The 17,731-nt window shown below is 45.6% G+C and overlaps 2 protein-coding genes across 2 annotated transcripts in view; both read left to right on the top strand.

Annotated features, from left to right (window-relative positions):
• Window positions 1-6,350, top strand: part of IQGAP1 (IQ motif containing GTPase activating protein 1) — a 62,904-nt gene extending 56,554 nt beyond the window's left edge. Inside the window, exons 34-38 of the mRNA XM_077317788.1 lie at window positions 419-631; window positions 888-1,054; window positions 1,359-1,481; window positions 4,308-4,416; window positions 6,017-6,350. Of these exons, the coding sequence (XP_077173903.1) occupies window positions 419-631; window positions 888-1,054; window positions 1,359-1,481; window positions 4,308-4,416; window positions 6,017-6,130 (726 nt within the window). The 3' untranslated portion in view covers window positions 6,131-6,350. The remainder of the gene's footprint in view (window positions 1-418; window positions 632-887; window positions 1,055-1,358; window positions 1,482-4,307; window positions 4,417-6,016) is intronic.
• A 1,459-nt stretch (window positions 6,351-7,809) lies between these two features.
• LOC143828049 (N-acetylglucosamine-1-phosphotransferase subunit gamma-like) lies at window positions 7,810-10,410 on the top strand. Its single transcript, XM_077318223.1, is given in 4 exon segments — window positions 7,810-7,820; window positions 8,367-8,452; window positions 8,704-8,795; window positions 9,484-10,410. Coding segments are annotated over 4 exon segments (318 nt in total). The 3' UTR covers window positions 9,613-10,410.
• Window positions 10,411-17,731: the final 7,321 nt, after the last annotated feature.

Genomic DNA, 17,731 nt, shown 5'->3' on the forward strand with positions numbered 1-17,731 from the left:
TCCTGGAAAAGGGTGGCAAGAAGGTGGGAGATGTTATTAGTCTTCAAGGTGCCATTGGATGAGGAGTCAGAGATGTATAGCTGTTTGGGTGCATATGAGGGCAAGGTTGGCATCTTCCAGACCAACTGTGCCAGAATTGCAAAGGTTCCATACCCCTGAGTAGAGCTAGATGGATTCACATCCCTCTGCATTGGATGAAGTGAGCTCTGGGTCAGGAAAGCTTCTGCTGGAATAATTGCATTATTAGTCTTTAATGTGCTACCAGTCTCTTGCCATATTCTTCTTCCAGTGGTGTCCTAAGGCTGGAAGGGCAGGGCTCAAGCAGCCTACAGTAGATAGGGAGGGACAGGGGACTGCACTTAGAGAAGAAGCAGAAGGAAGAGTAGTTTGCAGCCTTCCATCTGATCATCTTGTCCAGGAATCGGAGCATCAGAGGGTGATGCAGAGACGAGCCATTCGGGATGCCAAAACCCCAGACAAAATGAAGAAATCGAAAGCTGTCATGGAGGACAGTCACCTGAATCTTCAAGAGAAGAAAGAAAAAATCAAGCTGGGCCTGAAGAAGCTGACAGAGCTGGGCACAGTGAACCCCAAGAACAGATACCAGGACCTGATCAATGATGTTGCAAAGGCAGGTGCTGAGGGAAGGGGGGAATGGGGGCTGCCCCTGAACCAGGGAGGCTCCGTAGCCCTGTGAATGAGTGGAAGCACTTCACAGCCCTGTCTCCCTTTTGAAAGGACAGTGATGCCTGGCTTTGGAGGTGGGTCTGGAACCTTGTTTGGCATAGCAGCCGGAGGTGGGGGTGGGGGGTTGTTCTCCCAGTTCAAGACACAGGATGGGAATTTCTCTGTTCCTGTGATGAGTTAAGAAATGTGTCGTCTGATAGGACATTCGGAATCAGCGACGTTACCGCCAACGGAGAAAAGCTGAATTGGTGAAGCTGCAGCAAACCTACAATGCACTTAACTCTAAGGCAAATTTTTATGAGGAACAAGTGGATTATTACAAGAGCTACATCAAAACCTGCTTGGATAACTTGGCCAGCAAGGGAAAGTAAGTGGCTGTGTGGCTCAGGCTGTTGTTGCTTATAAGTCCAGGGGGTATGGAGGTTACAGAGAGCAGAGGGAGGCTAGAAAGTTAAAAAAGGGGGGTCATGCTACTTCTGTAGGAGGAAAACTGGTTGGGCAGTTCCTCAGGAGAGGCATGAGCAGCTGCTAGCAGCATCCTTCTCCCAGAGCGTATTGCTGACCACTGGAGATGAGCACCCCTCACCTGTGGCTACTACCCACTGCACAGGCATGTGTCGATCCCAGTGTCACAGCTTGCTTTGCAAATGCCCCTCCCTTCTCTCCTCCAGGGTGTCAAAAAAGCCACGCGAAGTGAAAGGCAAGAAGAGCAAGAAGATTTCACTAAAATACACAGCAGCAAGACTGCATGAAAAGGGAGTCCTGCTGGAGATTGAGGATCTGCAAGTCAGCCAGTGAGTTTTTTCTTGTTCCCTTCAGGAGCGCCTGCCAGGAATGTTGCAGCAAAGGCCTTTCTCCCTCCAGAGGCACTCTAGGAAACCAGAGTGTGGAGAAGGGGGGCTTGAAAGAGTTTAGCTTGTTATTTAAAACAAAAACTATTAGCCACTATTCCAAACCCAGGCTCATATGTAAAGGTAAAGGTATCCCCTGTGCAAGCACTGGGTCATGTCTGACCCTTGGGGTGACGCCCTCTAACGTTTTCATGGCAGACTCAATACGGGGTGGTTTGCCAGTACCTTCCCCAGTCATTACCGTTTTACCCCCCAGGAAGCTGGGTACTCATTTTACCGACCTCGGAAGGATGGAAGGCTGAGTCAGCCTTGAGCCGACTGCTGGGATTGAACTCACAGCCTCATGGGCAGACAGCTTCAGACAGCATTTCTGCTGCCTTACCACCCTGCGCCACAAGAGGCTCTTAGGCTCATGTGTACATAGGAGGTAATTGGACATCATTGTTGTACCCTTTGTAAAAGAACAGGAGGGGAGGGTGAAGAAACTGGTGGGCTTGCATGGGGGGAGATGCAGGGTGAGAAGGAGCAATGCAAAGCTATGCTTGATATTTTGTGCACCGGGATGAAAGATCACAAGATACACACGGTAGCCACTGTGTAAGCACCACTGAAAAGGAGAAGAACAATGATGGTCCATCCAGTCCAGCATCTTAGATCATTTAGTGGCTCATAGGTTGCAGAAGCACACACACACACACACACACACACACAGGCATGGCCTTGGAATGTGGAATCTGAGGAGAAAGACCCATTGGGTGGTCGTCACTGAGGTTGCCTCATACTCTTGCAAGGCCACCTTAAACTAGCAGCTATCACTTCTATACCCTGTGGCAGAAAACTTCAGAAATAAATTACTCTTTGAGTAAAGACATTCTAGTATCATGACAGTAGAAAAAGAACTGACTCCATCTTTGTCACCCTATGCATAATTCTTAACGCTTCTATTATTTTAGATCTTTCCAAAATATTCTCTTTTGGATTTTTCTTACAAACTGAAAAGCCCAAAATTTGTATACCTGTATACGGTAATGACTGAGGGAGGCACTGGAAACCACCCTGTATTAAGTTCTGCCATGAAAACGCTAGAGGGCGTTACCCCAAGGGTCAGACATGACCCAGTGCTTGCACAGGGGATACATTTACCTTTTATACTTTTTTTAGGGAGGTGACTTAATGATTCCAAGTATGAAAACACAGATGCCTAACCCTACCCTGGGTGGGCATGTACACAACTATACTTCCCAACCATATTCTGCATGATTATGCCACTTCCGGGGTTTCTCAAAGCCTGAAAATGTTTCAGGGTGTTTCTCAACAGTAAAAAAGTTCAGAAAGGCTGGAATAGACCATTTGTCTGTCATAGCATTGTCTAATCTGATGGCCATTGGCTGTCCAAGGTATTGCCTTATTCCAGCAGGCATTTCTTGTTGATGCTCAGCTGGACAGAAAGAGAATGATAATGGAGAAAATTAGGAAATACAGAGTTGGAAGGGATTATAGAGGCCATCTAGTCCAACTCTGTGTTCAATTCAGGATAATGCAGGATTTTTTAATGTAGGAATGACAGCCTGAATCCTGATGCGCTGATGTCACTTCCTGTGTGATGGGAAGTGAAGTTCCCAGGAATGTCTTCACGTCGCTGGCAAGGGTCCAGCTGCCTTGCGTCTCCTGGTTGCCAGCAGTGGTGGTACCATAAGCCGGGCCTTCAGTGGTCCACCCATGGGATGACATCCGTCGCCATCAGATCCTCCTCTTCCCCAACCCCAAGGATTAAGTTGAGGATGTGGCTGGTCTGACGGGTGGGGGCAGGAACAAATTGGGAGAACCCCAGTGTTGCCATGACCAACATTAGGTCTGAACCAAAACCTGAGGGCAGCAAATCGGCGTGAACATTGAAATACTGAAACATCCAGGCTGTCACCACCTCCAAGAGACTTGATAGGACCTCTGGTGATGTGCTGGGTGGGCGGTACACCAGCCAGATGATCACGTTCTCTGCTGATCCCCACTCTATGCTGACATACTCCATTCCCCAGGACCGGGAGAGCTCTGAAGGAGAAAGCCACCTGGAAAAGGTTCTGTGATTCCTGCTCCCCTCCTTCTGCTGTAATTTCTTGGCCTTGACACCTCTGCGGTCATAGTTCTGGCTCCCCTTTTCCTGCCACATGACTGATTTAATATGCGTCCATCTCAGGGTCATATGCTCAGAAGATTCTGGATGTGGAGAGACTGCCGAGTTTGGCAGTTCAAAGCCATTGGTTTTGGGGGCAAGAGTACCAGGAATGAAAGGATGTTGGTGTCCTCTTGTGCTATGACTTTTGCATTTGCAGTTTGGTTGAGTTTCAGTCTCGACAGTGCTTGACCTCATAGTCACGTGTCAGAATCTTGTGCTCATTGTCTACGTGACTCCTTTCAGAATTTGTGGGAGAATTGAAACTAAGAAAGACAAGAAAAAGTATCTGATCTACTGAAAAAGTGGAAGCAAAAACAGACAAGTTCCTAAGAAATCTTGTTGGTCTTGAGTCTAGATGTTTCTTACCTAGAACAACTGTGCAACATCACATGGCAGGAAGGAAGGTCCATCTGTTTTCAACCTGCAAATGATTGACCCAGAAGGATCCTTGAATTACTGGATGATGACAGTAAATGGAAAGCTGGGCTGTCTGCTGCCAAGACCTCCTTCGCACCTTCCTTCACCTGGAGTCTCGCTGATCCTTTTAGCTTTTCTATTGAATAACAACTGTCCTTCTGTCTCCTCAACTCTTATAGATTCAAAAATGTGATATTTGAAATTGGTCCTACTGAAGAAGTTGGAGATTTTGAAGTTAAAGCAAAGTTCATGGGTGTTCAAATGGAGACATTCATGCTACACTATCAGGTATTTATTTATTTAATAACTATATATCACACATTTATCTCCATTAAAAAAGTTTAATGTGACTTACCAAAACCCAAGTGCCAAACATTTGTGAATAGCACAAAACAATTATAGACAATTAAAGGCAAAATCCGAGGGAAACAACCCCCAAATTGTCAGCTCCTAAATAGATGATAAACCTTTGTCTCACAGGTCTGTTTTGTGATGCCAGTGAAAACCACTCCAGGGGGCATCCTCCTGACCTATTCCAGGACATTATGCCATGACCAGTCAAATAAGCGGAAGCAGAATATAGGCGATTCTTGGCTCATGCCTGGGAGAAAGTCCTTTAACAATGCGAGGCGGTAATAAAGGGCAGAGGTAGATGTGGGGAGAGAAGCAGTTCAGCAGCTCCCATATCTGGGGAGACTGGCCAGTTAGAGGGTAATCAGGCTTGAAAAGGAAGGTATTGCACAAACTCAGAGCCCAGACTCTGTGAGTCTAAGACTTGGTGCTGAGAGCAATTTTACTAGCACAATGAACTCAGCATTTTCAGGAGCTTATGCATGGGGAAAAAACAAAACACAGATTCAGGAAGATACCCAAAAAGTAATCAGAATGATTTTGAGCCAGACAAGAGTCTCCCAGGTTGAGTAAGGCTTTAGAAGTAAGAGCTGGCAGCTTGAATTGAACCTGGAAGTTTGTCAATCTTGCAAGAAATTGGCAAATTCAGATTTCAAAAACTGGCCAACTGCACACCCTAGCCAAACAATTTATAAACTAGTATCAAAGCCCATTTTAAAAATGGGCATTGAAAGGGGGGCATGAGAGGGTGGCTGTGGATCCCTTTGGCCCACAAAGCGGGCTAAACGGCATGGAAAGCCCCCCTCCCCCCGCCAGTGGTGCTGCCACATGAGGCCCCTTGTGGCCCCGCAAGCACTCGCTGCAGTGAGAGCACTTCCCGGGCTAAAGGGAGTGGAAAGCCCCTCCCCTGCAGCATACCTGCAGGCCACAAGGCTTCTAGCAGGCAAGGAGGGGAGGGCCAATCAGGGTGGACCTGAATGGACAGGGCCCTGGACAGTCTCCTCCCAGGAGGCTGTTTCTCAAATATATAAGGAAGCGAAATAGTGTTAAGGATTGATGAAAGAACTTTATGACTGTCCATTGTCTACTGAAGTCTTTCCAATCTGTGATACTGCTCTTGGTAAATTAGAGAATTTCTTTCTAATGCAAATTTTGTTATTTATTTATTTATTTATTTAGATTTATATACCCCCCTCCCCGAAGGTTAAAAGTGGCCTTTCCCAGTTATGTGCAACCGTCTTCTGTTCTTGCTTTTGAGGAATGCTGTGCTTGGTTTCGTGATATGCTTTCTTGACCTGAATAACCAGCTACAGGCAGATCACCTCTATTCCTCTGTTTCCCAATTGCCATTTTGTCCCCCATCTCCCCCAACACACACACGTACGCACGCACGCACTGCATTTAGTTTTGGTAGGAAAAGAATACTGCTAATGATGGGTTGCCTTTTCCCCTCCCATGGCTAGAAGTAGCGGGGTGGGGAGGTGAGTCTCCTTGATGGAGTCTTGGTGGATAATTCAGAATTTCTGTTTCTTTGCAGGATCTGCTACAGCTGCAATATGAAGGTGTGGCTGTCATGAAGTTGTTTGACAGAGCAAAAGTCAATGTTAATCTCCTCATCTTTCTCCTGAACAAGAAGTTTTATGGGAAATAACTCCTGTTCCTTAGTTGTCTGTGAAAGGAGCATTTTGCATTTGCTTCTGTCTGCTTCTGTCCAGTGGAACTAGACCCTGTCCTGCACAGACTTTGCTACCAAGTGCCTGGAGTCTTCCACTCAGGGCCTGCCTGAAATACTGCTGCTCCAACTCTAAAATATAACTTCCTGGCTGCACCAAAAATTAAAATCAATTATATTAGATTCTCACTTTTAATAATTTTTTTGCCTGAATTTTTTTTTTACCTGAGTACTTGGGTGGTGGGCAGCAGTCTGGTTCAGTGTGGAAGAAGACAAACCGGGATCACAGTGTAAAGACAAATAATCACCAAGAATAATGACTACTGTGTTTTTTTAATAATTACAATTACATAGCATATGATATTTACATATTAATTGGAGGAATAATAAGGATATCGCCACAGTCGATCCTGTAATGTAAATGTAGGCCTGTGAGACTGCAGAACAGATTCTGTAATAAACTGTAGACAGGCTGACAAAAATCTTTGTAATGCTGCAGAAAAGCTTCTGTGATAAAGTGTAGTCAAACAGACAACCTGTAAATAAGCAGACAGTCAGCATTTTCTAGAGATTAGCACTTTTCATAGTTGATCTTCCTCAGAGGTTATTTGTACTGTCTTCCTCAGAAGTTGTCACCCTAGGATTAGACATGAGCCTAGCAACATAAAGAGCACCATGTAGCTGCATGGAATTTAAGTAGTCTTGTTGTTGTTAGGTGCGAAGTCGTGTCCGACCCATCACGACCCCATGGACAATGATCCTCCAGGCCTTCCTGACCTCTACCATTCCCTGGAGTCCATTTAAGATCGCACCGGCTGCTTCAGTGACTCCATCCAGCCACCTCATTCTTTGTCGTCCCCTTCTTGTTTTACCCTCGATCGCTCACAGCATTAGGTTCTTCTCCAGGGAGTCCTTCCTTCTCATGAGGTGGCCAAAGTATTTGAGTTTCATCTTCAGGATCTGGCCTTCTAAGGAGCAGTCAGGGCTGATCTCCTCTCGGACTGACCTGTTTGTTCACCTTGCAGTCTAAGGGATTCACAAGAGTCTTCTCCAGCACCGGAGTTCAAAAGCTTCAATTCTTTGATGCTCAGCCTTCCTTATGGTCCAACTTTCACAGCCATACATTGCAACTGGGAAGACCATAGCCTTGACTAGATGCACTTTGGTTGGCAGAGTGATGTCTCTGCATTTTAGGATTCTGTCTAGATTTGCCATAGCTTTCCTCTCCAGGAGCAAGTGTCTTTTAATTTCTTTGCTGCAGTCCCCATCTGTAGTGATCTTTGAGCCCAGGAAAATAAAATCTGTCACTACCCCATTTCTTCCCCATCTATTTGCCAGGATTAAGTAGTCTAGAACATTTTTGTTTTTTAAACATAAACTTTGCTATTATTTGTAAATAAATGCATCTATAGGCAGTGGACTGGTCCTTTAATCTTTTCTTAATATGGTATAAAGCATTCTGTTCTAACAATAGCTGGCAAAACAGTCTCTAAGCATACTGTTAACAATACCCATCTTAAAACAAACTCACCCTGATAATCCCTAACATCACAATAATAACTTTAGTAGAAAATACATTTAATGGTTTTCTTAACAAATTAAGTATCTTAGTTGAAACTATAGCCATGCAATATTTTTATAAAGCATTGCATTACAAAATGGTTTTAAAGTAAAGCGTATAAATAACATGACAGATTGAGATATGTATTAAGTCCACAGGGCATATGTTTTTAACCTGTAAATAAAACCACTTCTTGAAGGAATAGCATTTTTGAACATCCGTTTATATGTATGTAATAATTTATTTACTTAACATAAAAACCCACAGATCCCCAGAATCTCCCTTTTCTACAAAATGTGCCACCAAAGATGTTTCCATATTTTCATTACTGTTTCATAATCTATGTCCTATAAACTGGTTGGGGCATGAAACAGCACATATTGCCATTCTAGTATTGCACTTAGTAATAAAATGAAATAATTTGGTTGTATACACACGTCATAGATGTTCAAACTTTTTCATCTCCAAAGAGAAGGGACACAGAATAATTACCACATTTGTAATGTCCTGATGTTCTATCCCTACTTGACTAGTTATGATGAAAAGCAGATCAAATTAATGCTTCTAATACTCCTAATTTTCCTAAATCCAATAAACAGTCAATTATTAAATCCTGAGAAAACTGCAATCATGTGCCAATGACTATCACTTTAGGTACAAGTATGAATTCTGCCCCTTCCAGAATGCTACCCAGCACGAGCAAACTTTCCGGTGGAATGCTTACAATGGGATTCTTGGGTAAGGACCGGTTGCCCTTTTCCAGCCTTACTTGAGCTTCCTTTCTGCAGTCCAAGAGACAAAGTGACAAGTGCATAGAAGTGGCTCTGTCCCACATTGTGAACTTAAAATGTGCATACTTAATGTTAGTTTTGAGTGTTAAAGCCTCCCTTGTTTTACTCTGTACTGATGCTGCACACAGTGCTAAAAACAGTAAGTGAGAACACAATTCTCTCCCCCCCTCCCCCCGCTCCCGATCTTTCAGTATCTGTCATGAATGGTAATTGGTAAATTGAAAACAATACATTTGTTAGCATGTGGATGAGAGATGGAGATGCCTGTGAAACCAGGAACAGACAAACCAAGGTACAGCAATCAGACCCTTTATAGAAGTAAGAATGGCTTATCTTATCCTTATCTTATTCAAACGAGTAGCTGTGTTGGTCTGAAGTAGCACAATGAAATCAGAGTCCAGTAGTTGGTCTTAAAGGTGCTGCTGGACTCTGATTTCATTATCTTATCCTGTACTGCAGTCTCTAAAGTGGTGGTAGTGGCATTTCCCTAAAATGGGTTGTAGGCAAAATGGGGGGTTGTTGAGACTACCTGTTTGGTGTAGTGGTTAGGAGTGCGGACTTCTAATCTGGCATGCCAGGTTGGATTCTGCGCTCCCCCAAATGCAACCAGCTGGGTGACCTTGGGCTTGCCACGGCACTGATAAAACTGTTCTGACCAGGTAGTGATATCAGTGCTCTCTCAGCCTCACCCACCCCACAGGGTGTCTGTTGTGGGGAGAGGAATGGGAAGGCAACTGTAAGCCGCTTTGAGCCTCCTTCGGGTAGGGAAAAGCGGCATATAAGAATCAACTCTTCTTCTTCTTCTTCTTCTTCTTCTTCTTCTTGTTTGTAGTGCTGTATTTGGGGCAAGAAGACATAGGAGCTATTATTTGCCCTGCAGGGACACAAGATTTAGCTGTTTTCTCGTGCAGTGCTTGAGCATGTGATTCTGGTTGAAAGGGGACTTCAATACAAAACTGGCAATGGCTGTTTGCTTCCAGGTTCTCCTTGTCTGTAGAAAGAGCAACAAACTAGCTCACGTGTCTGAACCAAGCACTTGCGTTTATTCTCTGACATTCGATACACCACTCCTTTGCTACCCGCATTCTTTCTTAGGTAGGGCCATCTGACCTGCTGTTTGTGGTGGTGGGAGGGGGAGCCAGAAAAGTTGCTGTCTATAGCTTGTGCTATGAGCCTCTTGTGGCGCAGAGTGGTAAATCAGCAGACATGCAGTCTGAAAGCTCTGCCCATGAGGCTGGGAGTTCAATCCCAGCAGCCGGCTCAAGGCTGACTCAGCCTTCCATCCTTCCGAAGTCGGTAAAATGAGTACCCAGTTTGCTGGGGGGTAAACGGTAATGACTGGGGAAGGCACTGGCAAACCACCCCGTATTGAGTCTGCCATGAAAACGCTAGAGGGCGTCACCCCAAGGGTCAGACATGACCTGGTGCTTGCACAGCGGATACCTTTACCTTTATAGCTTGTGCTGTTATTTTAGCCCTGGACATTGGTGAAGTCTGGGAATCTTGCAAGTTTCTATGACACCAACATTTCAAGGGCTGTGCTTGTCTGACCTTGCAGTTTCACCATTAGGGCTGAGATCCAATCAAACAGGCACAGGAAAGAGCATTTGGCTGACTACAGTGTCCTGCTGCGGGAATGCCTTCTACAGCCAACAGCATGCAAGTGTAGCATAATTGCAGTTATACATAGTCTTGTCTACTTTACATAGCAAGGTTAGCAAGATGCATCAAGGCAAGGGAGAGGAAGCAGTCCCAGAATCCAAGTCCACATATCTTGTCCCCACCAGTCACCGCACTGTGCCCTTGCGATGCTTGTCACGCATACTGTGCTGTTCCCTCTTCCTGCCAATTTTACCTCAGGAAAAACCTCTGAGGGGAGTCTGATAGACAGGCACCCCCACCCCCATTTCCAGTCTCTCCATTAGGGAATGCATGACCCCTATTGGAGAGGGGGGGAGGGAGGGGGTCTGTATTCTCTCAGAATTAACCTATGAGGGAAGCTTTGTTTCTAGGTGGTCTGTTGGGGTATATAGGCCTCCCCCATTTTCTCTCAGATTTAATCTCTGAGTTAACCCCCCCCCCTTTCTATCCATATTTGGGTAGATTGTCCCCCACGGGGAAGGGGAGGCAGCTCTCTGCCTGGGCTAGAAAAGGGAGCCACTGATGCTGGGAACTCTCTGTGACCCACAGAAGCCAGCACATTCCTCCCTCCTGGGCCATGCAAGTGTCCCTGCCAGGCCTGGCCTTCTGGAACTGGGGTGGGGGGGGAGAGACTCCTTGGGGTTCATGGCAAATGCCTGCCGGCCCCAGGCAGAGACTCCTCATTGGCCGAGAGCAGGAGACTCCTCATTGGCCGAGAGCAGAAGACAGGTGGGAAAGGGGAGGGGCCAAAGGCAGGCAGGGCCCCCTCCTTCTCTCCCTCTTCCCGCCAATTTTACCTCAGGAGAAGCCTCTGAGGGGAGCCTGAAAGACAGGAACGCCCACCCCCATTTCCTCTCAGGTTGCGCCTCTGAGTGAAACCTGCTTTCCAGTCTCTCCATTAGGGAATACATGACCCCTATTGGGGAGGGGGGGAGGGGGCCGGATTCTCTCAGAATTAACCTATGAGGGAAGCTTTGTTTCTAGGTGTTCCGTTGGGGTATATAGGCCTCCCCCATTTTATCTCAGAATTAATCTCTGTGAAGCCCCCCCCTTTCTATCCATATTGGGGAATACATTGCTGCGCATTTGGGTATATAGGCCCCATTTCCTTTCAGAATTAACCTATGAGGGAAGCTTTGTTTCTAGGTGGTCTGTTGGGGCATATAATCCTCTCCCATTTTATCTCAGAATTAATCTCTGTGAACCCCCCCCCCATTTCTATCCATATTGGGGAATACATTGCTGCTCATTTAGGGTATATGGGCCCCCATTTCCTCTCAGAATTAATCTCTGAGTGAAGCCCTCTCTTTTACTCGAATTGGGGAATACATTGCTGCTCCTTTTGGGTATATGGGCCCTCATTTCCTCTCAGAATTAATCTGAGTGAAGCCCCCCCCCCTTTTCTATCCATATTGGGGAATAGATGGCTGTTCCTTTGGGGTATCTGGGCCCCCATTTTCTCTCAGATTTAATCTCTGAGTTAACCCCCCCCCCTTTCTATCCATATTGGGGCAGATTGCTAGACTCCTGGTGTGCTACGGAGTGGCGTGTTAGGTATTTTCTGTTTTCACCATGTTCCTTAGTTTTTGCTTTAGTATTGCTCTTGCAGAATACATTCTCAGTGGGTCAGTCTAGATGTTCTTACCAGATGCCAAGTTATGGTGGCTGGTTACTAGAGACCTTTCCAGGGAACCCTTGGTTTGAGGGAGATTCCCAGGAAGGAAAGTTACCTTTCCCCCCTCCCTGGTGTCATAATTCTATTTACTAGCTAAGGATTGTTCAGGTTTTTTTGTGTTTTTATGTTAAACGTTTGTATTCCACTGCTCCGGTGACGTAGTGACGTAAGTATACCACATCTCTTTCAGGTAGGTCAGTAGCATTATATAAGGTTTGTATCCTTTAGTTCCTCTGTGGAGATCAGGTGTCAGTGTCCACCATCCAATTTCCCCCTCTGATAAACTTTTAAAACTTACCTTGATGTCAGGGTTATTTAGGAAGTGCACCTGCTCCCTCTCTGCGGACCTGCTTGCAATGGGGTGGGGTTCAGGAGTATTGGAACTAAAACAGGCCATTAAACACAAGGTCCAGCTTCTTATAAAAATGGAAAACAGGTACTGAGCAGCCTGAACAGATAATCCAAGGCATAAAATTGCAAGCCCTTGGGTAAAGACAACTATTCTGGTCTGGCACGTCAAAGGAATTTAGATAGGGGCCAGGTAATCAACACGGCATTCCATGGCAAGGCTTAGCAAGCAAATCTCAGCCGGAGCCATTTTCATGTATCTGTTTCCTCTGAGACCATGGAGTTCTTTCTCTCTGCCCATTTGCCCTCACAATGCCCCTGTTTCTCACTGGTAACAGAATGAAAGTTGCAGCCTGTGGTTCCTGTGAGGAGATCAAGTTGTGGTTCATAGACCTGTTCCCCCTCACTCCAGTAAGCTTGTTAGATATAGTTAAGCCAGTACTGCCTATTATGCATGCATCCTTCAGTTTCTAGAAGGAAATCATGCATGGCTCTCTGTCTCCAATTCCACCCCCCCCCCCAAAAAAAAAAAAAACCAACAACTGTTAGATGGCATACAGTTACTTCTTGCAAAGTCTTGTAATGTCTGTGGGTGGGTAGTCTTACTGAATCTTATTTTGAATGGACTATGTATACCGGATTGTAATACAGGGAGCTCCTCTCCACCGCCCCTTTGGTGCCCTCCGAAAGGGGAGTCAAGGCCCACTTACTGGGAAGGCACTCAGGGGAGCTCTAGCTGCCAGGCAGGGGAGGGGCCTCCCTACATATTTACGTGGTTGGCAACCTGGGTGCTCTTAGCAAATATATGACTGGTACAAAGGGAGGTCCCAGGGAGGTTTGCCTGGCCTCATCCAGGGACAGGGCCTTTTCAGTCCTGGCCCCGACCTGGTAGAATGAGCTCCCGGAGGAGCTGCAGGCCCTGCGGGAGCTTTCAGCATTCTGCCGGGCCTGCAAAATAGAGCTTTTCCGCCAGGTCTATGGTTGAGGCTGGGTGGCCAGGTAGATCTAGGCCCCTCCCATAGAAGCGGCGGTGGCTAATTCCATCTGCACCCTGTTCCCTCTGCCTCTCCTCTTAGATATTGGGATATGTTAGTGCTGGGTGAGTTTTACCACTGTATCTTAAGTCGTTTAATGTATGTAAATAGTTCTTATGTTTTATGTCAATTTTAAGGGATTTTAGTGGGATGTTGGATGACTGTAACCCGCCATGAGCCTTTGAGGGGCAGTGCGCTATAAATTGAACAAATAAAATAAATAAATATTTAAATGTGGGGAGGTTTTTAAGGGATACCTCATTGATTAACCGTCCTCAAGCCATACGTGGAGCCTGAATAAGGTGTTCAAGGCTCTCTCCAGGCCTCCATTTTAAATAATTGTTAGCTGCCCAGTAAAAGCACTTTAAGACACTTTTCTGGTTAGTGTTGCATTTGCGAGAAGGACGTCAGATATCTAAGCTCCCTCAGTAGACAGGAATCTTGGTGTATTCCATAATGATAGGACTCTGTCCAGATTCTGCCTCCAATCCAAAAGTAAATTTGATTTTTCATCATCAGTCATAATAATTAGTTCTTCCCTACTTCTGCCCTAGTCCCCAACACCCCCAGGAGAAGGAGTGGCTTGTTTTCGATGTTAAGAGAGCTCTGGGTTTCTATATGGATATAACTAAATCTTCTCACAAGACTAACACCATGTTTGTATTTTTCAGGAAGTCAAACCTTGGACAGAATATCACTACATTTACTATCAGAGGCTGCATTCTCCTCGCATGCAAGCCCACAAGTTTAGATCCTTCTCTGCCACCCTCTCTCAGAGGAACAGCCATTTGATCATTTCCTTCCTTGGAGGTCAGATTTAAGTCTTTCACATGGAAGTCTGTTCGTTTATCAGGCATTATTGATAAATTAGCCTCAGCAGAGGCTTCCCTGGTCGAAGGATCCTGCAGCATGCCCTCTTGATGTAGGGGCAGAGTCTTCCCTTCCCGTTCTTCTGTGTCCCAGAATTAGAGACTTCCCCATCCTGGACCACTGGAAAACAGATTTATCTCACCTACCATGAAATGTCCTCCTCAGTGGTCCAAGGGTGAGATAGTCTCCTTTCATGACTCCTGGAGAGATGAAGGTGTGCTTTAGGAGTACTGGGACTCCCTGTACATTAATGTCATTCTGATCCCGGGTGAACACATCGCCCCCCGGCGCAGCCAGCCAGAAGCCGCCACCACAGGAAGCTTGGGGACCGCTGCCGCCAGCTGCGCCCTGCCCCAGGGAGCAACAGCCACCCAGCTCCTGCGACGCCACCCGCGGCGAATCCCGGCTGCCGCCAACACACCAGGTAGGCACCAGGTCCACAGGACGATCCCGCCCTTGCCAAGCAGACCCGCACAGCCCCGCCGCCCTCATGGCACGCCTTGCTAGCGCCCGCTGCATTTTGACTGCAGCGGGCTTATTTACTAGTAAATACATAGAACTGGAGGAAAAAACTACAAATAACATAGTAAATTGAACAAAAGGGATACAGTCATAACAATAAAATTATGGAACAAACATGGTGAAAACATCAATTTAACAGAAACATACTGATGGCCCCGCAGGTGAGTTGTGTGTAAGAAAGAAAATATGCTTTATTTTAAAGGATCCCTGTCAAGCTCTGGTTCTGGATGCATTTAAGAATTACTGTTAATTATATGCATAATCTAATTTCCTGACATTTTGAGATTGGCTCTGCCTTATGCACCAGCCATTTTGTGATTGCACCCACCACTCTGTATCAGTATTCTAAAGGAGGTTTAGGAAATCTAAACTAAATCTAACATATTCTGTGAAGTTTGGATTCTGCTCCTGCTCATTGCAGCATGCCATTCCTCCAGCACAGTATTTCTCACAGTGTTATGTGTTGGGAGTTTGTGCCTGGTTTTCCATATGCTCATTTATGGAGAGTTTGGGATTGCAAGGGCAACTGTTCTTCCTTCCTGGGTGGAGCCTCTTCTCAGGCTGTTTCTCATTATGCAAAGCCTTACCCTGGGAGATGCAGCTGATTGCAGGCCTCTTAATTGCTTGCTCCCCTCTGAAGGAGTCAGACTTTGGAGAGGAGGCTGTGGGCCAGGGCTTGGCTGAGTGTCTGGGCTCTCCTGACCAACACCAGGACCAGGGAGGGACAGCCTTTTGCAAATGCAAAATATTCTCTGCTCTCTGTAACAGTGATAAATTTGGTGAGTGGGGGAGGGGGAGGGGGAGGGGGAGGGCTTGCTCTATGTGAGTGTGTGCAGGGGGGGTTGGTATGGCTGGGTTGGCATACGGCAGCCAGTTCAGGTGGGAAATGCTGCTGGTGCTTGGAGGGAGTGCTCATGTGCAAGTAGGGTGTGATTGCCAGAAGAGTGCCATTGTGGCTGTGATCTAAATGCCTCTGGACCCCTTTTGATGTGTGCTGTGCCCTCCTATGTTACTCTTTCTTCCAGTAAAGGAAAGTGAGGCCTTAGGGAATGCTAGAAAAGTATATAAGATCCCTAAAATAGTGACTTCTACCCATGGCAGCCATTTTGAAGCAGATTCCTCCCCATTCCATGGCAACCATTTTGTAACTGACTTCTTTCCTACCCATAGGAGCCATGGTGTTGCAATTATCTTAGGTAGAACCTGTGCTGATTGCATAGACTCTCAGAATCATAGAGTTGGAAGGGACCTCCTGGGTCATCTAGTCTAACCGCCTGCACTATGCAGAACACTCACAACCCTATCACGCATCCACTGTAACCAGCCACCCCTTTGAACCTTCACAAAATCAGCTTCTCCATCAGATGGCCATCCAGCCTCTGTTTAAAAATGTCCAAAGATGGAGAAACCACCCCCTCCCGAGGAAGCTTGTTCCACTGAGAAACCACTTGTGATGTGCACGTGAGTGTATCTGGAAGAAAGTTTGGCCTTTCTACAGCAAAACTATACCATGTTCTTACATTTGTTTTTATGGCAGAATGTCTCTAAAAAACCCTTTTTGTTTTATTTTGGACTGAGAATACCAATGGAGAGTAGGAGGGGATGTTGGTGTTTGATACTTGTTAGCAGTCACTTCCGTTTTTTTATAGTGGGCTTTTAAAACACTTTTTTGGGGTGAATTCTTTATTATTATTTTTTTGCTTGAAACATAAGAAAAGTGCAATGTTTAGAATTTTGTTCTGGTGCCTTGACATTTGTTTTAAAAACATGCATTTGTTTCAGTTTATAGTTTTAGTATTAGCTTGGCTATGGCAAGCCAGCCTGCACAAACATGTCAGAAAGGCAATGCTGTGCGTGTTGCTTAGAGTAGTGAGAAGGATGTTTTAATTGGCTTGGCCATATCAACAATCTCTTTAAAAATATCCTGGCTAGTCACAAATCCTGAGTTTAGTGCAGACATCTAAAAGTCTACCTGCATGAGGTTATGTAAACCAGAGAGGCCTCTTAGATAAAAAGCCAATTTTTTCCTTTCTCTCCTGTAGCATTGATAACTGTGTGCCAGTTCCAGTGGTCTCACTGCATGGCATGTTTGGTGGCGGCCACCAAGCGTGCTCTGCAACATGGAGGATAGAACAGCACATAGGCTTCTTGTGAAAAAGTTGCCAAGGGAAAGGAACGTCTCAGTTGGCAGGGCCATTTTCTATATTTTTGGCTAACACAGACACTTAATATAACACTGGAGTATTTTTAGGCTGTGTGTGTGTCTTCACTCTTGTTCCCATTATCGAGATGGGCCAAAGGCCTCTTTCACGAGCTGGGATTATCACTTGCATCCAGACCCATTTCTCAGCCTGTCCATAATACACAGTGGCATATTCTTTACCAATGCCTGCCTTGTCACCTTTTCAACTCATTACCTCTGTGGCAGGCAGCTGCACACATGTAGTCCCTTGTATGCCTGCACAGGACAGTCATAGAGAAGTGCAGCTTACTTTCCCACCATGCCTTGCTTTAATGCATTAATTTGCTGGAATTGTAAACAGTGTGCAGTGCCCTTTGACTTTTTTGGGGGTGAGTTCTTTATTATTATTTTGTTGCTTGAAACATATGAAAAGTGCAATGTTTAGAATTTTGTTCTGGTGCCTTGACATTTGTTTTAAAAACATGCATTTGTTTCAGTTTATAGTTTTAGTATTAGCTTGGCTATGGCAAGCTGGCCTGCACAAACATGTCAGAAAGGCAATGCTGTGCGTTTTGCTTAGAGTAGTGAAAAGGATGTTTTAATTGGCTTGGTCATATCAACAATCTCTTTAAAAATATCCTGGCTAGTCACAAATCCTGAGTTTAGTGCAAACATCTGAACGTCTACCTGCATGAGGTTATGTAAACCAGAGAGGCCTCTTAGATGAAAAGCCAATTTTTTCCTTTCTCTCCTGTAGCATTGATAACTGTGTGCCAGTTCCAGTGGTCTCACTGCATGGCATGTTTGGTGGCGGCCACCAAGCGTGCTCTGCAACATGGAGGATAGAACAGCACATAGGCTTCTTGTGAAAAAGTTGCCAAGAGAAAGGAACGTTTCAGTTGGCAGGGCCATCTTCTATATTTTTGGCTAACGCAGACACTGAGTGTAAGACTGGA

The sequence above is a fragment of the Paroedura picta genome, chromosome 18 (genome assembly GCF_049243985.1).
Source record: "Paroedura picta isolate Pp20150507F chromosome 18, Ppicta_v3.0, whole genome shotgun sequence".
In the NCBI taxonomy this organism is placed as follows: Eukaryota; Metazoa; Chordata; class Lepidosauria; order Squamata; family Gekkonidae; genus Paroedura; species Paroedura picta.